Genomic DNA, 21867 nt, shown 5'->3' with positions numbered 1-21867 from the left:
AGTGGAGCAGGTGTCCTAGGATGCCGACAAGCCACGTGCAAAGGAACAGAGACAGGAAAAACGAGTGCCTTTGGGGGAGCATCCCATTCTGTGTGACTAAGGCAAAAGTCACCAGCTATGGCCCCTGGCCCGAACCTAGCACACAAGTGGGTTTTGGTTTGACTCGCCCTTTGCTTTAAAAGAATGCAACGTAGTTACCACGCTTTCTGAAAATCAGGGAGTTTCCGTTTTCCTTTAAAAATCTGAAGATGTAACGATCTGGCGCCGAGCTGGCAGGAGTGGCCCGAGTGGCTGTGCCTTTCAGACTGCGGGCGACCCTGGGCTCCAGTCCCCGCCCCCCCTCCGTGGTCTCACCCAGACTGCCGCCCTCCCTCGTGCCGCCCACCGGGCCCTTCGGGTTCCGACCCTCGGGTTCGTGTCTGGGGAGACGGGAAGGTGAGCGGTGGAGAGGGAGGTGGAGTGAGAACACAGTGGCCTGCAGTGGCTGGTCACAAAATGTGGACTTTTTGTTGTCACTGGGGCCACGGCAGGTTTCTGAGCGCTGGGAGGTTGGCAGGGCCGCCTCGCCGAGGGAGGGGCCGGGGCGGGGGTGGCGGGGAAGTGTATCCTCCCCCCCTCCCCGCCCCTGACCCCGCACCCCACCCCTGACCCCTCGCCCTGCCCCTCCTCCCAGGGCAAGAGGGTGATCGGGGAGGATGGCGCCGAGGGCTACAGTGACCTGTTCCGGGAGAACGCGATGCTGCAGAAGGAGAACGGGGCGCTACGCCTGCGGGTCAAGGCCATGCAGGAGGCCATCGACGCCATCAACAGCCGCGTCACGCAGCTCATGAGCCAGGAGGCCAACCTGCTCCTGGCCAAGGCCGGTGAGTTAGCGCCAGGCTGGCTCCGGGCGCGGGCGGGCTGGGCCCTCCGCCCCACACCAGCCCGGGACGTGGGGTGTGCAGGGTGGCGTTTTCTTTCTCTGAAAATGCGATCATATGTACTGTCCTGTGACTCCCTTTCCACTTAGCATTACGCCGTAGGAATCTTTCTGTATTTTTCTAAAATTATTATTTTTGGCTGCGTTGGGTCCTTGTTGCTGCATGCGGGCTTTCTCTAGTTGCGGCGAGCGGGGACTAGGCTTCGTTGCGGTGCGTGGGCTTCTCATCGCGGTGGCTTCTCTTGTTGCGGAGCATGGGCTCTAGGCGCACAGGCTTCAGTAGTTGTGGCACGCGGGCTCAGCAGTTGTGGCTCGCGGGCTCTAGAGCGCAGGCTCTGTAGTTGTGGCGCACAGGCTTCGTTGCTCCGTGGCATGTAGGATCTCCCTGAACCAGGGATCGAACCCGTGTCCCCTGCATTGGCAGGTGGATTCTTGACCACTGCGCCACTAGGGAAGTCCCGGGATCTTTCCATATTAAAAACATACAAGCCTACTTAGTTCTCTTCAGCTGCACAGGGTTCCATATGTGATGGCGACGAATAATTTATCATAACAGCCTCTATTGATGGATATTTGCTTGTTTCCCGTCTCGCTGTTAGCAGCTGCGCCTGTGTGTCTCTGCGCCCACAGACAAGTCCCTCTTTGATAGATTCCTCCCTGAAAAAGGCCCTGTTGGAGGAGGCACTGATACAAGACCACCAGCTCGGAGCTAAGGTCCTCGCTGAACTTATTATCCTCTTAACTGTTCTTCCTCCCTGCCACCCCCTCAGGAGACGGCAACGAGGCCATCGGCGCTCTGATCCAGAACTACATCCGGGAGATTGAGGACCTGCGGTGAGTGAGCCCCTGCGCACCTGGGCGCCCGGGGGCTGAGGCAGTGCCGCTCACCTGCCCCCCACGCTCCCTTCCGCAGGACCAAGCTCCTGGAGAGCGAGGCCATGAACGAGTCCCTGCGTCGCAGCCTCTCTCGGGCCTCGACCCGGGGTCCCTACTCCCTGGGCGCGTCCCCGGTCGTCCCGACCAGCTCCATGGAGGATGCCGCGGAGGTCATCCGCCGAGCCAAGCAGGACCTGGAGAGGCTCAAGAAGAAGGAGGTCAGGCAGCGGAGAAAGAGGTGAGGGGAGGCTCCCCCCAGGCGGCCCCCAGGACCCTGTGCCCAGCAGGGGCTGTGCGTACCCCGGGTGACCTGGGGACTCAGTGGGCAGGTCTCGTTTGTGGGCAGAAGGCTCCCACCTTCCTCTGACGCTGGGCTTTCCCCGAGCAAAGGGAGGGTGGAGTCCACCCAGGGTTCATTCTGAGTTGGGGGCCAGGGAAGAGCAGTGGATCCCTGCAGAACCGGAGCCCAGCCCCATACAGGGCCCTAGAGACGAGGCGCTCTTGCCTCCCCATCCCCCCCGCCCCACCCACACACTGAAGGCAGGTCAGTCCCCTAACCGGTCCACCCTTCACTCCTGGGCAGCCCAGAGAAGGAAGCCTTCAAAAAGAGGGCAAAACTCCAACAGGAGAACAGCGAGGAGACCGATGACAATGAGGCCGAGGAGGTGAGGGTCCCCCGCCCACCTCGGGCCGCCCCCATGTCCCTGCCGGGGTGCAGGTCCCCGTGACGTCCTTGCGCCGGGGTGTGGGTCCCCATGACATCCTTGCGTCCTTATGCCTCCCGGTATCTGTTCACCATGGTGACGTCCCTCCTCCCAGCTGGGGGATGGGGGCCGGAGGCTTCCACAGAGGGGCTCTGCCCAGGCTGTTGGGAGGAGTGGCTGGGAGGCGCCCCTAGCACCGTGACCCCCCCACTCCCCACCCCTCCTGACGGCGCCTGGTGCCCAGGAGGATGAGGAGCCGGAGGAGAGCGGCCGTGAGGACGAGGACGAGGACTCGGGCAGCGAGGAGAGCCTGGTGGACTCGGACTCCGACCCCGAGGACAAGGGTGCGTGCTCCTGGGCGGGGCTGCCCGGGGTGGGGCTGCCTGCCACGCAGGCCCAGAGAAACTGCTCGGGGCAGCGGGTGTCCCGGCTGAACTCAGACGTGAAACCAGCAGTAGCAGAAACAACAGGGACGCAATGGCAGCAGCAGACTCTCACTGAGCGCCCACGGGTGCCGGGCACTGAGGTGAGCCCTACCCTTCACGTGCCTGGCCTCTGCATCCTCACAACCACCCTGGACGGAGGTGTTAGGTCTCCTCCCTTTGTCACCACTTTGATCCCACATGCCGCGGAGCAACTAAGCCCGTGGGCCACAGCTACTGAGCCTGCGCTCTAGAGCCCGTGAGCCACAACTACTGAGCCCACGTGCCACAACTACTGAGCCCTCGCGCCTAGAGCCCGTGCTCCGCAACAAGAGAAGCCACGGCAATGAGAAGCCTGCGCACCACAGCGAAGAGTAGCCCCTGCTCGCCGCAACTAGAGAAAGCCCACACACAGCAACAAAGACCCAACACAGCCAAAAATAAATATAAAATTTAAAATATATATTTAAAAAAATAATAAAAATAATAAATAAAATTTTAAAAAAGAGCAAGCTTGCGAGGGTTAGTGGCCTCCGCCAGTGTGGGAGATGCAGAGCTGGGCCCTGGACCTAGGTCTGGCTGGTCTGCAGCCCACTCCTCTAAACGGGACGGGTGTCCCTCAGCTCTGCTCTGACCCAGAGTCCTGCTGGCTGCTCTGGGTCCTTCCCTCCTCCAGCCCTGCTGGCTCCCAGGTCGTCCACGGCGAGTAGGCATCAGCCTCTGGGGCACAGCAGAGGTGGGTGGGACGCCTGGTTCCCCAGCCCCCCAGCTCCCTGGCCCAGGCCCGCACTTCCCGGGCAGCTCTTTAAGGGTGTTGCCACCTGGCAGCACCTTCCCACCATGGGATGTGTCACTTCCTCTCGCCACTGGTCACCGAGTGGTCACGGCTGGCCAGGGGAAGGCCCGTCCCCTCCACCACACCCCTGGCCCCCGGCCCCCGGTCCAGCCTGTCTCTGCCCCCACAGAGGTGAACTACCAGGCTGACCTGGCCGACCTGACATGCGAGATCGAAATCAAGCAGAAGCTGATTGACGAGCTGGAGAACAGCCAGCGGCGGCTCCAGACGCTCAAGCACCAGTACGAGGAGAAGCTGATCCTGCTGCAGAACAAGATCCGGGACACACAGCTGGAGCGGGACCGCGTGCTGCAGAACCTCAGTGAGGCCCCGCCCCACGAAGTCCCGCCCCCGCGAAGCCCCACCCCATACCTGCCACACACCCCCTCCCCGAGCCCCTCCCCGTCAGAAGGGCACCACCGGGTTACCTGGGCCTCTGGGCGGGGCATTCTGACCTTGGACTGTGCACTTAGACCCACAGTCAGAAAGTTCTTGTGTCCAACTCTGGTCCTTTGGCTACGTTCTCAGTTTATCATTTCTGTTATTTTTACCATCGCCTCAAGTATTAGAATCCTGTCTCCAGGCCCGGGAAGGTGAACTCCCTCAGCCTTTCTTCCTGAATTTGCTCCTTGGGTGTTTCCTTTGATCGTGTTTACAAGTCTGCTTCTCACAGTGTTACCTTCCTCACATGGCTCTCGGCCCCTTCATCCCATGACGCACTCACTCATCCCCTCACTTGTTCACTTACTCAGCAAACATGCATTGAGTGCGTCTTGCAGAGCGGTCCTTGTTCTAGATGCTCGAGATTTTGGAACGCACGTTCTAGTGGGGAGAGACAGACATAAATAAGATAAGTGGCAGCTCCTATAGCATGTCAGGGGGTGATAAGTGTCATGGAAGAATGCAGCAGGGAAGTGGGCAAGGTGTGCTGGGGAGGGGGTGGGCGTGTTGAGAAGGATGGTCGTGGGAGACTTTGCTGAGAAGCTGGCATCTGAGCAAAGACTTGAAGGCGGTGAGATAGTGCTGGAGAGAATGAGCGAGGGGAAGAGCATTGCAGGCAGAGGGAACAGAAGATGCCAAGGCCCCGAGGCAGGCGTGCACCGGGCGTGTTGGTGGCATGCCGAGGGCCCCGATGGCTGGAGCAGGGTGAGAGGGGACACTGGCAGTGAGGGAGGAGGAATGTCGGACCAGGTGTGTCAGTCGTTTTAAGGATTTTTGTCTTATTCTCTGAGGGACACGGGAAGTGTGGGGTTTTAAGGGGTGTGATGTAAATTTTGAAAGCATTCTGGCAAGATCACTTTGGCTGCTGTGCAGGGAATCAAAAGTGGAAGCTTGAGACCAGTTAGGAAACTCTTATAAAGGTCCTGGTGAGAGATGGTTTGGGCAGGAGGAAGTGAGAAGTGGTCGTATTCTGGATCCATTTTGAAGGTGGAAATGAAAGCCTTTGTTGATTGGTTGGTGGGGGAGCCAGAGATGCCTCCAGGGAGGGAGCTTCTGGAAGGACGCGATGAGATACTGAGATGGGGGGGACTGCGTGGGGGGGTGGAGGTCGAGGAGGTGGGTTTGCACCGCTAGCTTGCCATGTCTGTTAGACGCTGCAGTTCAGGTAGGAAAGGTCAAGGGTGGAGAACCAGGCCGCTCCTTCGCTCCTTCTCCCCACGCCCACCCACTCTGTCTTCTCTTGCTAACACTTCCCCTTCCCACTGGTCCCGGCCCTTTCCTCCAATCACGGGTCAGAACCGAGCCAGCGGGAGTGGTCCTCAGGCTCCTCATGCAAGCTGATGGGCAGGGGCTCAGAGATCTCAGGATGAAATCACCCCTTCAAGGTCCCTAGAATGCCCTTGGGTGTCTAGTCCGAGCCCCTCCTTGTTCACACGAAGGAACGGGGCGGAGGAGGGTGTGACTCGCCCGCATCATGCGCCGACACTGGAGCCCAGGCTGCCCGGGCACTGGGGCCCAGGGACCTGCGCAGACCCCGCCCCGCTGCACGCAGGTACCATGGAGTGCTACACGGAGGAGAAGGCCAACAAGATCAAGGCGGACTATGAGAAGAGGCTGCGGGAGATGAACCGGGACCTGCAGAAGCTGCAGGCTGCGCAGAAGGAGCACGCGCGGCTGCTCAAGAACCAGTCTCGCTACGAGAGGGAGCTCAAGAAGCTGCAGGCCGAGGTGGCCGAGATGAAGAAGGCCAAGGTGGGGGCCGGGGCGGGGTGGGTGGGGGTGCTGGGGCCGGGCGGGGGGTGGTCCTCTTAGTGCGTTGTCCAGGGTGAAAGCACCTTTCCCCCTGGAGGGGCAGGAGAGGGTCCCCAGGGACCCCGCCCCACCACCGTGGCCTCCAGTCCACATGCAGTGCACGCGAGGCCTCCCACCTGGGCCACATTTGCCTATACTCATAATAATACTAATTACGTAGTGACGATTGGATGTGGCTCTCCGCCAGTCCCCCAGCACCACGACCTCATGCGGTCCCGAGGTGGAGCTGGAGAAAGCAGCTCAGGTGTCACTGCCACTTCCTTGGAGAGTGACTCCGGCCTCCTGGGGCAGCGCCGGGATTCAGACTCAGTTCTCTGCCGCCGCCCTTTTCCAGTTGCCGTCGTCCAGGGCACTCGAGTCTGGCTCCTGGCTCTAATGCCTCCCCGTCTGGCTGGGTCCTCATTCCCGCCTGGGCCCGCAGATCCGCGCTGCCTTTACGTCCTCCATCCCCTTGGCTGCCTGGTCCGCGTTCCTGCCCTGACCCCAGCCCCCCGTGTACCCCAGCTCCCCGCAGCCCTGCGCCAAGCCCTGGGACAGGACCCCAGTGAGCTGCAGACAGCTGGCCTTGGGAACAGGTCCCACAGAGGGAAGCACCCGGGGCCATAGTAACTGCGTCCTCACCGCCCGACTGGGCTGGCGTTAACCAGTGTGCAGCGGAGAGAGGTGATGCTGTGATGATGCAGATTCTGACAGGTGGACCCTCAGCCATCGGGCTAGCCACCTCCCCTGGGCAGGCTCTGTCCCCAGCCACGCCTGGGCCACACATCCAGGGCCCATCAGCCTGTCCAGGGTGGAGAAGGGCCAGTCTCGCTCTGCTCAGACTGTGTGTCCTGCACTGGCCCCAGGGAGCCAGTTTGCCCATGGGACCTCCACCAGCAGATGCTGATCTGGGCTGCAGGAGGAAGAGGGGGACTTGGGTCGGCGGGCGCCCTCTGGTGGTAGGAGGGAGGGACCAAGGCCTTGGCTGTCTGCATTTGGGGGCTGCACTGCACACCCGGCAGCTCCTGGAGCGTTCTGGGGGCTCTGCCTGCACCCTAACTCTGTCTCCCTGGAGGCTCCCTGACTAACACCTCTCGAGGCCGTCCTGGCTGGTGCCGGCCGGCCGTCATCTCAGCGGGAGGTGACCCTACTGTAGAGCCCTATGAGGGAGGACCCTTCTATGGCTCTGAAGCCTGGAAAAATAATATAATAACGCCCAGGATCTCTGTGAAGGACAGACGGTCCCTGCGTGCTCCCGGGTTTCAGTCTCAGCTTGCTCAGCCCTTCAGCCGGGGGCCCCGCTCTGCCCGGCTAACTGTGCTCTTGTGAGCCTAGGAAAGAGGCTGAAGAGAGCACCCTTGGGCTGTCCCAGGGTGCCCAGCAGGGGCCCCAGGTTTCTGTCCGAAGCACCGAGGGCAGCAGTCAAGGATTCTAACCAGATGCCGCGAGAACCAGTGCCCAGGACCCTCCCACCACAGTCCAGGGGCTGGCCCTGCGGTTTACAGAGGTGTCCTAAGGCGAGGAGACACTCAGAACAGTGCTGGCCTCGGGTGCTGCGCTGTCACATGCCTGGAATGTTCCCACCCGTTCTGAGCCCACCACCCCTGTGATGACCTCCCTGGGACTCGGCCACACAGGCAGAGTCGGACAGATGGACCTTTGTCCAGAGAGACACGTTCCTCCCCAGGAAGGCTCTGGCCCCGGCTCCATGAGGGCCGCCGTCTCTGTGTGTGTGTAGCTCCCTGTGGCCGGGGCTTGGGTCTGCTTCCAGCCCAGGCTGGGCTTCTCTTGTCAGCCCCAGCCCTTTGGGGGAGCATTTGTTCTGGACCCCCAAAGGCCCAGCAGCAGGGAGCCCTCCTCCTCTCTGTAGCTTCCCCCCCGACAGCCTGCCTTCTGAGGCAGAAGCCAGCGCAGTCCTTCCAGCCTCCCTGCGGGGCCATTTCCACTCTTTAACTGTCCTCAGGGCAGGCTGGTGACATTCCTGGGGTGTCTGAGGCCTCAGTGGCAGAGGAGGGACAGCCTGCAGCTGATTCTCATGGTGCCGTCACATGGAAGGGAGTCTGACCCCTGTGCACTTCGCACTCTGTGCTCTGGGGCCAGGGGGGTGCATGCTACAAGGACCCAGCGCACGGCTTCCGTTGTGCTGGGTCACCTCTGGCCTCCCGGATGATGCTCTCTGAGCCTTTGGCCAGCCCTCCGAGAACTCGGCTCCATGCTCTGTGCTTGGTTGCCAGCTCTGCTCTGACCTGCCCTGGTGCCATCCCCACAGCCGTAGTAAGAGCTGGATTTTGAAGCAAAGCGACCTGGGCCAGGAGTCTGGCCACCCATTACTGATTTTCTGACTTTAAGTCATTTTGTCTCTCTGAGGCTCCTTTCTTATTTATAAAATAAGAGTGATAATGTCTGTCACGTATGATTATCTCAAGGACGGGGCTGGGCATGTAGTGTGGGCTCAGTAAATGATGCTGGTTTTTATGTCGTCCTCGTGAGAACCTGGCCTGGGAACGCACCCCATCGGCAGCTCAGCTGCGGGTGGGAGAGAGAACACTGCTCCATCCAGGCAGGACCACTTGCCTCTAGCAACTTAGGCTGGTCCCAGAATGTCTGGGCACTGGCAGGGGCTCTGCCTGAGGACCGCCAGGGGCTGTGAGCGGAGCCCTGGGGGCCGTGGCTGGACCCTGCAGAGTGGTCTCCCCTGCACGGCTGGGCTGGCGGTAAGGCCGCTCCTTTCGGTAGGTTGCCCAGGTGGTGGGACACCCTCAACTCCTGTGGACAAGGTGGGCCCAGACCCCCTGAGGCACTGCCATCTGGTGGCTTCCACCCCTTCCTGGCATCCTCCGAGCCAGCCCCTCCGCGCAGGCCTCGGGCCTCCCCTCAACACCCACCTCCCCTCCCCTTCCCAGGTGGCCCTGATGAAGCAGATGCGGGAGGAGCAACAGCGGCGGCGGCTGGCGGAGACCAAGCGGAACCGGGAGATCGCGCAGCTCAAGAAGGAGCAGCGGAGGCAGGAGGTGAGGGCGGCCCCGAGGCTCCCCGGGCCCCCGGCCCCCCTGCATGCCCAGCCGCCCCTCCTGACCACACAGGCCTAAGCGGTGACGGTGGCGCTTAGAGGAGAGGGGCGGCCGTACGCGGGAGGGCAGGACGGCTGCAGGAGCCCAGCCCGGTCCTTGTGGGCTTCCGAGCCAGGCCTCGAGCCCACCGCGGGGTAGCACCCCGCCCAGGTCACCAGCAGCTTCCAGCCCTCCGCTCCAGGCTCCCCGCCCGTGGTGGGGAGAAGAGGCCGAGAGACGTGTCCCTGTGGAGAAAGGGACCCAAACGCTGGGTCCCCTTTACCGGCGAGTTCTAGCTGCACAAGGCGCTCACCTCCAGGGCCAGCCCGGGTGGAACGGGCTTAGGGCCCGAGCGTAGACCCCAGCCTCTCCTCTCACCCGCAGTTTCAGATCCGAGCTCTGGAGTCCCAGAAACGGCAGCAGGAAATGGTCCTGAGGAGGAAAACCCAGGAGGTGAGCCCGGCGCCCCCCGCGGCCCCGGCCCTGCCCCCCTGTCCTGAGAGCAGCCCCCTGTGGCCCCGGCTCCCCCGGCCATGTGCTGACTTGGGGAGGCCCCCGTGGGAGGGCCTTTCTCAGCTAGAGTGCTGAGGCTGGGGGTGGGCTGCAGGTTCTGGTCCGGATGCCTGCCGCAGTGGTTAACTTTTAAAAAGGACGGGGAGCCTCTTGTGTGTCCATTTCACGTTGGAGACCCTTTGGACCTTTCTCAGTCCCAAACCCAGGCCAGAGCGGCCCTGTATTCTCCCTGCCCCGCGCCCCAACCTGGGCCTTTCCGCGGGCTGGGGGCACCCTGTCCACTGGGTCCCGCTCCTCTGGGCCCCCAGGTTACTGCACTGAGGCGTCTGGCCAAGCCTATGTCTGAGCGGGTGGCAGGCCGAGTGGGACCAAAGCCACCCATGCTGGACTCGGGCGCCGAGGTGTCGGCCAGCACCACCTCGTCTGAGGCCGAATCGGGGGCGCGCTCCGTCTCCAGCATCGTGCGCCAGTGGGACCACAAATTCAGCCACTTCTTGGGGAACCACCCCATGCCCACCGTGTCTGGTGGCCGCCCTGCGAGGTAAGGTGGCCGGGAGCACCTGGGAGGGGCAAGCGCCAGGGTCCCCTTGGCCGTCGGCTCTGGGTCGGGGTCTCCACGCAGCTGCAGGGGCTGAGGGTGGTCCTGCCCCCGCCCCTTTGCCTCTGCCCCCCAGAAAGAAATTCCAGAAGAAGGGGTCCAGCCAGAGCTTCAGTAAGGCTGCCAGGCTCAAGTGGCAGTCGCTGGAGCGGAGGATCGTCGACATCGTCATGCAGAGGATGACCATCGTCAACCTAGAGGCTGACATGGAGCGGCTCATCAAGGTGGGCCCCCCCCGGCCTGGCTGTGTCCCCCCCCACCCCCCACCCCTCCTCCCTGCGGGCAGGGCCTGCCCGGCCAGCGCAGCAGCCTGAGGCCTCCTCCCTCCCCCAAGAAAAGGGAGGAGCTGTCCCTCCTGCAGGAGGCCTTGAGGAGGAAGCGGGAGCGCCTGCAGGCAGAGAGCCCAGAGGAGGAGAAGGGGCTGCAGGAGCTGGCAGAGGAGATCGAGGTGCTGGCGGCCAACATCGACTACATCAACGACAGCATTGGCGACTGCCAGGCCACCATCGTGCAGCTGGAAGAGACCAAGGTGCCCGTGGGCGGGGCAGCGGGAGGGCGCCGGGGCCCGGGGCGGGGCAGCCCTGCTGACGCGGGCCCTCCGCCTCCCGGTCCAGGAGGAGCTGGACTCCACAGACACGTCGGTGGTCATCAGCTCCTGTTCCCTGGCCGAAGCCCGCCTCCTGCTAGACAACTTCCTCAAGGCGTCCATCGACAAGGTAGGCCGTGGCTCGCCTCCTGCCGGGCCGGTGGGCAGGCAGCCCCGGGACCCGCCCCTGAGGTGAAGCACAGGGCCCGGCCGGGCGCTCGGCAGCGTCCCTCACAGGCGCCGGTGAGCGCCGAGGCTGTAAAGCCGGGTGACGGCTTGCTGCGCGCGCGGCTTTAACGAGATGACGGGGCCAGAGGCTTGGCGTGGCGCCCGGCACACAGCAGGGCCTCCGTCGGGGGCGACCCTGGCGTCTGGTGTGAGCCCATCCAGAGCAGGGCCGGGCCTGAGCCCGCGGAGGTGGAGGGGGCAGCGTGTGTGTGTGTGTGTGTGTGTGCGCGTGCACGCACGCGCGCGTTTCCGGTGGGGCAACAGGAACAGATAGACATGCTCCACCCAGGAGTGGGGCCAGTGGCATCGTGCAGGAGCAGAAGGCATCCCTTGGCCTGTGTCGGTCCCCTGTCCCCTCTGCCCGACAGAGCGCTGGCCGTGGGGACTTCCTTCCCCCGGGGTCTGTGCCTGCGGGGCAACTCGGGGAAGGGGCAGGGGCCTGGCCTCCTTGACCCCTCACCCGCCCAGGGAGCCCTCGCAGCTCTGCGTCGCCACGCAGGGGAGCGTGTTCCTCTGCCGGGGCTGCCGTGGCCAGCACCGCAGATAGGGGGCCTAAACAGCAGACGTTTACTGCTCCCGGTCCTGGAGGCTGGGGTCAGAGATCGAGGTGTAGGCGGAGCGGGTCCCTCTGAGCCTCTCTCCTGGCCCTGTACACTCGGCCTCTCCCTTCCTGAGGTCCTCCCTCTGTGTGTGTCTGTGTCCTGATTTCCTCCTCTTATAAGGACACCGGTCGCAGGGATTAGGGCCCCCTCTAGAGACTTCGTTTTAACTTAATGATCTCCTGAAGACCCCATCTCCAAACACAGTCACGTTCTGAGGTCCTGGAGGTTACAGCATCTGCCTATGCGTTTTGGGGACACGATTCTGCCCATAACAGGGAGTGTGTCCCACAGCGTGGATGGGGGGTAGGTTAAGGGGGCTGGGGTGCATCGCAGGTCTGTGATGGGCACAAGCTGGGGCCTGGGAGCTAGCAGGGAGGCGTCTGGTTGGAAGCAGATCCTGGGAGGGCAGTGACGGGGCCCCCCCAGCCCCAGGCCGGGAGGGGTAACGCCAGGCCTCCTCGCTCCCCGCCCTCAGGGGCTGCAGGTGGCCCAGAAGGAGGCCCAGATCCGGCTGCTGGAGGGACGGCTGAGGCAGACAGACATAGCGGGCCCCTCCCAGAACAACCTGCTGCTCGACGCCCTGCGCGAGAAGGCCGAGGCCCATCCCGAGCTGCAGGCCCTCATCCACAACGTGCAGCAGGGTACAGGGCGGGGGGCAGGCCTTGGGGCCCCCAGGGACCCCCAGGGCTCCCTGCCTCCCACCTCAGAGACCCTCCCTCCCCGAGGCTCCCCGGGAGCCACGGTCCGATCCCAGAGGGTGAGGGGTGGGAGGGAGGGTGAGGGGTCGGGGCTTCACCCCTCGGCTCCCTCCTCCCCGGCAGAGAACGGCTATGCCAGCACAGATGAGGAGGTGTCTGAGTTCTCGGAGGGGAGGTGAGTTTCCATGTTGGGAGCGAGCACGTGCCTGGGGCTGGATTGGGGGGTTGCCGGAGGGTCGAGGGCTGAGCCTGGGCTTGGGGGCTCTTTGGGACCCATGAACCTAAGTCCCAGGGAGCCGGGACATCAGCTGTCGGCATCCTGGCCCTCGTCTGCTTTTTCCTTAGCTTCTCCCAGTCGTTCAGCATGAAAGGCTCCACCAGCCATGACGACTTCAAGTTCAAGGTGAGCCCCACCAGAAGGCGGCCGGGGCGGGGGTGGGCTCCACCTTCCTGGGGCTCTACCCTTACCCTCGGCCCCAACCCAGTATTGCCTCCAGCTGGGATGCGGAGGCCAAGAAGGGTCTAACCTGGAAAGGGTCGGGGTGCCCACATGTGTGACCCGTTACAGCCCATTCCTTTTGAAGTGGGTGGAGTGACATCACCATAGCCCGAGGCCTCGTTGTCAGAACTCACCCTCTTCCCCACCAAGACTTTGCCTCCGGATCTGAGTCAAAGACCAGCCCTGGATGTCTAGTTACTGTGTGTGCGGATTACTGACTCAGCAAGGAGGGAGTCTGCCTGACACTGAGGGAGCAGCTACTAGACTAGACAGAACCACGAAACAGGACTCACTAAAGAGAGAGGGGAGAGCCCTGCAGGCTGGGAGCGGTGCCCTGTGCACAGCCTCTGAGTAACTGATTAGCTGGTGAGCAGCAGAGGTCGGCCTGGCATTCCGTTTGCGACGTCTAAAGAAAGGCAGCAGAGGCATCTCCGGTTGGTCTGGCTTCTCCAGAAGCCTCGGGAGACGTGCCTGGGTCGTGTCTGCCAGGGCCGTTCCATCACCTCCTCTGCCTCAGGCCGGCGGCACGTCTCCCCACTGGAATTCCCCCAGCTCCCCGTTCTGTGCCATCGTGTTTGGGCAGTGGGCCCACCCAGCCCTTCCTGTCTCAGGGTGAGCCCAAGCTGTCCGCCCAGATGAAGGCCGTGTCTGCCGAGTGCCTGGGCCCCCCTCTGGACGTGTCCACCAAGAACATCACTAAGTCCCTGGCCTCCCTCGTGGAGATCAAAGAGGACGCAGTGGGCTTCTCCGTCCGAGACCCCTACTACCGGGACAAGGTCTCTCGGACCATCAGCCTGCCCACCAGAGGGAGCACTTTGTAAGGAGGGCGCCGAGTGGTGGGGGGATGGGTGGGACCGGGAGGTGGGCCTGGGCCTCACTGGACCCTGCATTCCAGCCCCCGGCAGTCTCGAGGAGCGGAGACGTCCCCTCTGACCCGGAGGAAGTCGTATGACCGAGGGCAGCCCGTCAGGTGAGGACGTGTTCTAGACCCTGGGGGCGGGAATCGCTGGGAGGCCCACTGTAGACCGTCGTGTACACTTTCATCCGGCCCCACTCGGCTCCCCTCACGGCCCCTTCCTCACTTTGTCAGCTGCAGCTCAGGAAACAATCTCTCCATAAGCACCTGAGCTGGTGGCCAAGGCCGCTGCTAAAAGCTGCTGGCTGCCGTGAGCTCAGCGTGGGTGGATTTGCAGTGGCCTGGACTGGTCACGGGACCAGTGGGCTTCAGCCCCGTTCACGGCCAGGGGTCCTTGGAAGGCCTCATCCCCTTTCAAGGTCTTGTTCTGTGGGCGGAGTGTAGGTGAGTAAGGACAGTCCCGGGAGGGGACGCAGGACCGAGGACAGTCCCCAGCCGGCCAGCCACTCATGGGGCCCCACGGGCTTCTTCGGGTATCCCGATGCCTCTCAGGGTCACCTTAATTTTCAGAGATGTTTGGTGGCCTCCCCAGGTCACACAGCGAAGCAGTAGAAGGGCAGAGGCTCAGGATGACCTCATGTACCTGCCTTGTCGGGAGGGGGACATGCTCCTGTCCCTCCCTCCAGTCCAGCCGCCCATGCCCGTGGCTGCAGATGGGCCTGTGATGGGAGGAGTTGCAAGGGCATCTGCGCACCCGGGGCCCCACAGACTGTCCCGCCCCCCGTGACAGAGAGAACACACTGAGTTGCAATTGGGGGGAATGTAGGCTGGACTCGTGAGGACCCTCCAAAGGGAAGGAGGGTGGGCTGAACCTGAGAACCACCTTCCAAAGGGCGGGGTCGTGGGTGCTGGAAGGGGTGGCGCCCTGAGGCCTCGGACTCTTCCCTGGAGATCGGGTCACGCTGTCTGTGGCCCTTGTGTCGTCAAGTCACTGTGAACACGACTTAGCGAATCCTGAGCCGTGGTTCCCGGGAAATACAGGGCTGGGCTCCTGGGGGCCTCTGGTCCCAGCGTTTTCATCAACCCGTCATGTGAGTTTCTGTTTAAAGACACCTAATCCAATATGTACCGTTGACTCATTAACATTGAACTCAGGGCCAACAGCCCTAGAACTCACGCCTGAATGAAGCTCATCTAACACGTATTTTCTCTGTAAATCACGTCCCAGCTTCCTTGAGCTCAGGATGCCAGGTGGCCCTGCATCACCATCTTCGGGGCCATTTTAGACACTGAAATCACCAACCAAAAGCACAAAAATATGAAAAGCATGATACTAAATAGACCGCCAAAGGCGCTGTGTGCACTGTGGAGGAGGTAGGGCCACCGCTTTTGACCTCAGCTGGGAAGATGTGCGCTTGGGTTCTCATACCCTGCGGGTACTGTTTGGGGCTGACAGATAGGCTTTGGTGAGCAGGTGAATTAATTCCCAAATGTGGAGCCCACGGATCACCAGGACCAGCCCCTGGGGGCTAAGCAGGAGCTGGGCCGTAGGACCCCCTGCCCTGCAGGCCTTACAACCAGACGGAAGGTGGTGCAGGTGACCCCGCGTGTGCATGCCCCTGGGCAGAGGTGCGGTTACTAACGAATGCTGCTCTGTCCTGCTCACCTGCCAGGTCCACAGACGTGGGGTTCACGCCCCCCTCGTCCCCTCCCACTCGGCCCCGGAATGACCGAAACGTCTTCTCTCGTCTCACCAGTAACCAGAGCCAGGGGTCAGCGCTGGACAAGTAAGAGCCGGGCACCGGGGGGCGGAGGGTGCAGAGGGGACAGGGAGGCTGCGGGCGGGTCCTCGCCACAGGCAGGCGGGCAGCGGGGAGACACTAGGCATGCTGCGCTGGCCCCGCTCCCAGCACCTCTGCCCTTTCTGTGCTGACCGTGGACCCCTCCCGTCCCCTGAGTGTGTGGGGACCGCAAGAGAGGGCATGAAGGAAGCCACAGGGCCAAGCCCAGGCAGTCGGGCACCCCATGGGCCTACCCAGAGCTGCCCCTGCCTCCTCTGCTGATTCTGATTCTTCTCTGAAGCCCCTTCCTTCAGCTTCAGTCATGCACAGCCCCCACCCCCACCCCTACTAATGCTCAGGCCACGCCCCAGCGCCCTTGTGAAGGGTCCCTGCAGAAGGAGACCCCGTTTCTGTCACATGGTGGGGCCAGCTCACCCCTACTGCCCACTCTCGCTGGACACTCACCTCCCAGTGCGGTGGGCACCGCCCCCCAGCGCCGCCCCAGGCTTGCACACACGTGATTCCGCTGGAAGTATATAAACCAGCCGTGAGGACTGCCTTCCCTGCCTTTACATAAGAGGAGATGAGGCTCAGAGGCCCCGGGACACCTAGAAAGCGGTCGAGTTGGGCCCAAACCTGGGATCTCTGACTTGTGGGCCTCCGCGTGGGCGAAGGGAGAGGCCCCGCCCTCCTGTTCTCCCCTCCGGGCCCCCCACACTGCTGGGCACCCCCGACGCCCAACTTCCTGCAGCCCCCGGAGGGCTCCCCTCGGCTCTAACGCTCCTCTGTCCTTCGGCGGAGCCCAGGCTACAAAACGCTAGGCCTTGCCTGCATCACCTCTCCTCACAGAGGCAAAACATTGCTCCTGCCCCAAACCTGCCGTGGCCTCCCTTGCGGGAGGACAGCACCGAGCCCGGCCCACGCCAGCCAGGGGACCCCCATGCCAGCCAGGGGCCCTTCACACCAGCCAGGGTGCCCCCTATGCCAGCCAGGGGACCCCCTTGCCAGCCAGGGGCCCTTCACACCTTGACAGTCACAGGTCCCTCTCAGCAGCTCTGGGTGGGGCCCTGGTATCCCAGCCCCGGGGGCTTCCAGACCCCGGTCCTGCCCGGTGGCCGGGGTGTCGGGCCCATGTGTGTGCAGAGGCAGCTCCCGGGCACCGTCCAGCGGCTCGTGGGGCCAGTGCTTGGGGATCAGCAGGTCCCTGAAGCACTGCTGGGAGAGGCCTGCTCCTGGGAGGGGTGGGAGGAGGCACAGCGTCGCTCAGGGGGCAGGGGGCCCCCAGCTTGTGCAGTGAGGCAGCCCAGATCCTGGGACCAGCCAGGCCCGTCTCCCCCCTGCCCTGCCCGCCCCACTCCCCGCCCCGAGCTCCCCGGCCCGCCCGCCTCCTCTCCGCCGCCCTCTCCTCTCTCCGCTCCCCTGCAGAGCATAACCGCCCTCTGACCTCCCCACGCCGCTGCCGCCTCTGCTCCCTCGTGTGTGTCCCTCTCTCCCCCTAATCCAGCTAATTTTCTGCCCCCAGGTCTGATGACAGCGACTCCTCTTTGTCGGAGGTCCTGAGGTACACAGAACGGCTCGCTGCTCCCTGTCTGTCCCCCTCCCCACACCCTGGCCTCAGCATGCGGCCCCTCCTCTCCGTGGCTCCCCCAGACCCCGTCCTGCCCTCTTACCCCTGGTTCCTCTCTCGTGGGTGCTTTGTGGCCTCTGACTGCGCCAGGCTGGAGCTGGGAGCTCGGGAGGGTATGGCTGCTGGTGGCTTGTCACTGGGTGGGAGTGGGGGGCAGGGGAGCCTGGGGGCCCGGACCCCTGGAGAAAGGCTGCTGGAGGGTCGCGCGTGCTCAGTGTCCCGGCTTTTACTCAGCTGTGTCGGGGGCTCCCTCACCGACCTTGGCTCTGAACGAGAAGTGGCCCTGCCCACGTCTCCTGGCCCGAAGGCCAGGAGTACCAGGAGACCTCTCTCCCCTCAGCCAGCCCCGCGCACACGCGCATGCACACACACACCCCTCCCGCTGCCCATAACAAGGGGCAAGTCCCAGGACCTGGTGGGCCTGAGCCCTGGCTGGGAAAGGGCCACCCTGGGCTGAGGGCTCCCCCTGCTCTTCCGGGGCGACCGCCACTCACTATCCCTGTCCCCGGGGGTGACACCCCTGGCTGCAAGGCTGCCAGCCACCCCCCCACCCCCTGGCCCCTCCCATGGGCGGAGGGTTATCCTTTTAACTTGGGGTCTTCCCACTGCTGTCTTGGGCTCCTTCCCCGGCTCCTTCCCCTGGGCCCAAGCCATCGTCAGAAGCCGGGAGCTGGGGGTGGGGCTGTTTGTGTGCCTGCGACACCGGGGACAGCTGAGCCTGTCCCACCGCCGTCCTTGGGGATGCCGGTGGAGTCCGGGGGCTCTTGAGCAGCTGCGGGCAGGGCAGGACATTGGTCACGTCAGACGCTCTCGACCAGGGGGGCGGCGCTATCTTTGGAAAGAATCGGCCATGTTTCAGACGTGCACGTGGCTTGGCCAGGGGCTCGTTCCCAGAGACCCTCAGTGGGGAAAAAATCCTCATCCTCAGGCCCTCCAGGAGGCTGGTGTGTAGCGAAGTCCTCAGGTCCGCTCAGGACAGGCGTCCTTGGTCTCTGAGTGTTCGTGCAGAGGGGGGGGCCATACCAGCTCCACTCCCCACAGGGGCCTGCACTTTCTTCCCACAGAGCTGAGCAGGGCTCCACAGAGGGACTTAGTCCTTTGTAGATGGCAGTCACGGATCTGACCACACTGGTCCAAAGGGGCCCAGGTGGAGGTGACGTGCACGCCTGCATGCGCGCGTCTCTGCCCCGGCGTGGCGGCCTGGGCGCCCTCCCTCTCTGCACTCCTCCACCCTCCCTGTGGACATCGAGGTGCCGGAGGAGCCCATCCAGCTCTGGGGCCTCTGCCCCGCCCGGCTGGGGCCTGGGGACGTGTGCGTCTTGGGTTCTGGGTCAGGCAGGCGTCAGAGGGGACTCCCGCGTGTTCTGGGCCCCCGGCCGTACCTGGCCGGGCTTGCTCCCCAGAAGTGCTCAGGATGGCAACAGAGAGGCTGCACCACAGGCCCCTGTCTGCGCGGCTCTCGGACCTGGGGGGCTGTGGCTGGAGCCCCTGCCACAGCCCGAGTGCCCCTGCGCCTGTCCCTCACCCAGGAGCCTCGCTCAGCCTGGCCACGGTCCCAGGCTGACGGGCGCCTCTCTCCCTCTCTCCCGGGAAGGGGCATCATCACCCCAGTCGGAGGAGCCAGGGGCGCGCGGACGGCCCCGCTGCAGTGCGTCTCCATGGCCGAGGGCCACACCAAGCCCATCCTCTGCCTGGACGCCACGGATGAGCTGCTCTTCACAGGGTCCAAAGGTGGGCGGAACCCGGACCGGCCAGGTGGGGTCAGGGCCTCCCGCCCTCCCGCTCCCTTTGCCAGAGCGGGCTGCCCAGGAGACGGGATCACAGCCGCCAGGTTGAGGAGGTGGGGTCTCCTGCCGGGGCTCAGGGCTCCCCACCCCGGGCCTCCCTTCCTAGCTGGCTCTGGGGTCTCCATCCAGTACCTCCTTCCAGACCTGCCTCCGGAACTCCAGGAAGCGTGTCAGGTGCCCCGCCTTTGCTCATCTCAGCCCCTCCCCGACCCCAGCACTTAGGGCTGCGCACTTCCTACGATTCCTTAATCCCAGCGACAGTCAGGAAACGTTACCTTCCGTCAGGGAGAGCAGCTGTGCAGGAGGCACAGCTAATAGAGAAACGGGAAATGTGTGTACACATACCTGCGAGGCAGGAGGGAGAGGGCTGTGAATCTAGGTGAGGTTGACTGGGTCCAGGTTTTCCCCCGAGACTTGCTTGCCATCGCTTGTTCATTTGGTCAGCGATGGGCAGGCACGGGAGCTTTACTCCAGCCCCTGCGCCCCGGCGATGCTCCGGGAACCGGGCATTGGTGGGCGTTTGCCCGAGAAGCCCTGGTGGGAAGTGCCGGGCTCATCCGTGCACCACGGGAGCAGGCGGGAGCACGTTTTCGCCCCCAGACCCCGTCCCCTGGGCAGCCCTGGACCACCTCCCCTGGCCTTGGCGGCCCCGGTGGCTGTGGGGACGGGAGTTCCCCGGGCCCCGGCCATGACGACCGTCCCCTGCTCATGCCTGCTTTCTCGCAGACCGCAGCTGTAAGATGTGGAACTTGGTGACGGGGCAGGAGATCGCGGCTCTGAAGGGTCACCCCAGCAACGTGGTCTCCATCAAGTACTGCAGCCTGTCTGGGCTCGTGTTCTCCGTGTCCACCTCCTACATCAAGGTGTGGGACATCCGAGACTCGGCCAAGTGCGTCCGGACCCTCACGTGAGTCGTCCCGCCCGGCTCGCACTGGTGGCGGGGCAGGAGCCAGGACCCAGCTCAGGAGACCCGCGAGCGACAGCCCAGCCCTTACCTCTGACCCTGCCTCTCTCCCTCACGGGCAGGTCCTCAGGCCAGGTGGTCTCAGGGGACGCCTGTGCGGCTGCGTCCACCCGCACCATCACCAGCGCCCAGGGAGAGCACCAGATCAACCAGATTGCCCTCAGCCCCTCGGGCAGCATGCTGTATGCCGCCTCGGGCAACGCCGTCCGCATCTGGGAGCTCAACAGGTCGGGGACGGGCCCGGGCAGGGGCGGGGGACCCCCGGGGCGGCCCCGGGCTGCAGGCGGCTCGTGCCTGGGTCTCGATCTTGCTCTGAGGGGGGATAGTCCCCTGGCTGGCGTATTCACCCCAGGGTGGACCCCCAACCCCACCCCAGGGTCCCCCCAATCCAACCCCCCCCCCGGCTGGGCCTCTCCTCCCCTACAGGTTCCAGCCGGTCGGCAAGCTGACTGGCCACATCGGCCCTGTGATGTGCCTGACGGTCGCCCAGACCACCAGCCAGCACGACCTGGTGGTGACCGGCTCCAAGGACCACTACGTTAAGGTATGGAGAAGTCCTTGACCTTGACCTTGAGGCCGGGCTCGGTGGCGGCTCTGTTCTCCTACTCTCCTTACCTTGGCCCTCTCCCTCCACTGCCTTGGGACTCATGGAAAATAATGAGACCCCTGGGGATTTATGCTGAAAAATCACCCCCAAGGAGCCAGGTCTGTGCGGAAGGTCAAGATTGCAGCGTGATTTTGTACATGCTGAAAAATCAGAAAGAACCTAAATGTCTACGGGTAGTAAAAAACAGTCACGTAAATTAGGGAAAACCCACAGGATGGGATGCAGTACAAGTGATTACACAATAAATATGAAAAAACCCACAAAGCACAAGTCAGCACTGATGCTGTTTGCTCCCTGGTTGTGTCATGGCAAGTGTAGGTACAGGGTCGGAGGCTGGGAAGCAGTGGATAAAAAGGGAAAGAGGCCAGTGGGGGTATGATGCATGTTTTTATTTAAAGTACAGGTAGTGTGATATTTATTTATTAAGAATTTTAATAGGAGGCTCACACCCCAAACCCACCTTGAGTCAGCCTCCCTGCCCCCAGTTCCTGTCCCCCGGGAAGCTCACCCCCAGCCTGGTGAGGCACCCGGCCTCCCTCCTGCCCCTCTTCCGCAGATGTTTCAGCTGGGTGAGTGTGTGACGGGCACCGTCAGCCCTACCCACAACTTCGAACCCCCGCACTACGATGGCATCGAGTGTCTGGCCATCCAGGGGGACGTCCTGTTCAGCGGCTCCCGGGATAATGGCATCAAGAAGTGGGACCTGGCGCAGCAGGAGCTCATGCAGGTGCAGTGGGGGCGGGAGGGGTGGGCTGCGGAGAGGCGGTCCCCGGGCAGGGCTTGGGGGCCCTGTGTCCTGGGCCAGAGCTCCCCAAGCCTGCCAGTTCTGCAGCCTCTTCCCCACCTGTGTTTATGCCCCTGGCCGGCACCCTCTTCCCCCACGTGCCCCCCCCGGCCGGCACCCTCTTCCCCCCTGTGCCCCCCCACTGGCCGGCACCCTCTTCCCCCCTGTGCCCTCCCCCCGGCCGGCACCCTCTTCTCCCCTGTGCCCCACCCCGGCCGGCACCCTCTCCTGCCTCCACCATCTGCCTTCAGGCAGCAGCTCTCAGGAAGGGTCTGCTCTCAGCCCCCGGTCTGACCAGTCGCCCCCTTCTCTTCCGACCCCTCTGAGGGCTAAAGGACTCTGTACCAGTGCAGGGTCTCAGGGTGGAGCATGGGAGCAGGAATGAGGGACTCATCTCTAGAGCCTGGGGCAGGGCCCCCGCTTCCCGCCCTCACAGCTCGCTCCTCCCGCAGCAAATCCCCACGGCGCACAAGGACTGGGTGTGCGCCCTGGCCTTCGTCCCGGGCCGCCCCATGCTGCTGAGCGCCTGCCGCGCAGGCGTCATCAAGGTCTGGAACGTCGACAACTTCACGCCCATTGGCGAGATCAAGGGCCACGACAGCCCCATCAATGCCATGTGCACCAACACCAGGCACATCTTCAGCGCCTCCAGGTGGGTGCCGGGCAGAGAGCTCCGCTCCTGTTCCCCACCCTGTCCCG

The 21867-nt window shown here is 63.6% G+C and overlaps 1 protein-coding gene across 2 annotated transcripts in view; it reads left to right on the top strand.

Moving 5' to 3' along the window:
* KIF21B (kinesin family member 21B) overlaps nucleotides 1-21867 on the top strand; it is a 43968-nt gene that overhangs the window by 17539 nt on the left and 4562 nt on the right. Inside the window, exons 9-34 of one of the 2 annotated variants that reach the window (XM_082613811.1) lie at nucleotides 674-863; nucleotides 1690-1753; nucleotides 1833-2033; nucleotides 2379-2460; nucleotides 2744-2843; nucleotides 3887-4078; nucleotides 5750-5949; nucleotides 8892-8999; nucleotides 9423-9491; nucleotides 9860-10092; nucleotides 10226-10373; nucleotides 10484-10678; nucleotides 10764-10865; nucleotides 12041-12206; nucleotides 12387-12438; nucleotides 12609-12666; nucleotides 13374-13579; nucleotides 13658-13732; nucleotides 15292-15405; nucleotides 16922-16960; nucleotides 18621-18757; nucleotides 19540-19720; nucleotides 19840-20004; nucleotides 20204-20321; nucleotides 20941-21111; nucleotides 21621-21820. In XM_082613811.1, coding sequence (XP_082469937.1) covers nucleotides 674-863; nucleotides 1690-1753; nucleotides 1833-2033; nucleotides 2379-2460; nucleotides 2744-2843; nucleotides 3887-4078; nucleotides 5750-5949; nucleotides 8892-8999; nucleotides 9423-9491; nucleotides 9860-10092; nucleotides 10226-10373; nucleotides 10484-10678; nucleotides 10764-10865; nucleotides 12041-12206; nucleotides 12387-12438; nucleotides 12609-12666; nucleotides 13374-13579; nucleotides 13658-13732; nucleotides 15292-15405; nucleotides 16922-16960; nucleotides 18621-18757; nucleotides 19540-19720; nucleotides 19840-20004; nucleotides 20204-20321; nucleotides 20941-21111; nucleotides 21621-21820 — 3566 coding nt within the window. The remainder of the gene's footprint in view (nucleotides 1-673; nucleotides 864-1689; nucleotides 1754-1832; nucleotides 2034-2378; nucleotides 2461-2743; nucleotides 2844-3886; nucleotides 4079-5749; nucleotides 5950-8891; nucleotides 9000-9422; nucleotides 9492-9859; nucleotides 10093-10225; nucleotides 10374-10483; nucleotides 10679-10763; nucleotides 10866-12040; nucleotides 12207-12386; nucleotides 12439-12608; nucleotides 12667-13373; nucleotides 13580-13657; nucleotides 13733-15291; nucleotides 15406-16921; nucleotides 16961-18620; nucleotides 18758-19539; nucleotides 19721-19839; nucleotides 20005-20203; nucleotides 20322-20940; nucleotides 21112-21620; nucleotides 21821-21867) is intronic. The other variant, XM_082613812.1, reaches the window with a different exon arrangement.

The sequence above is a fragment of the Mesoplodon mirus genome (genome assembly GCF_964341445.2).
Source record: "Mesoplodon mirus genome assembly, chromosome: 3".
NCBI lineage: Eukaryota > Metazoa > Chordata > Mammalia > Artiodactyla > Ziphiidae > Mesoplodon > Mesoplodon mirus.
This window is presented reverse-complemented; position numbering and strand designations above follow the sequence as displayed.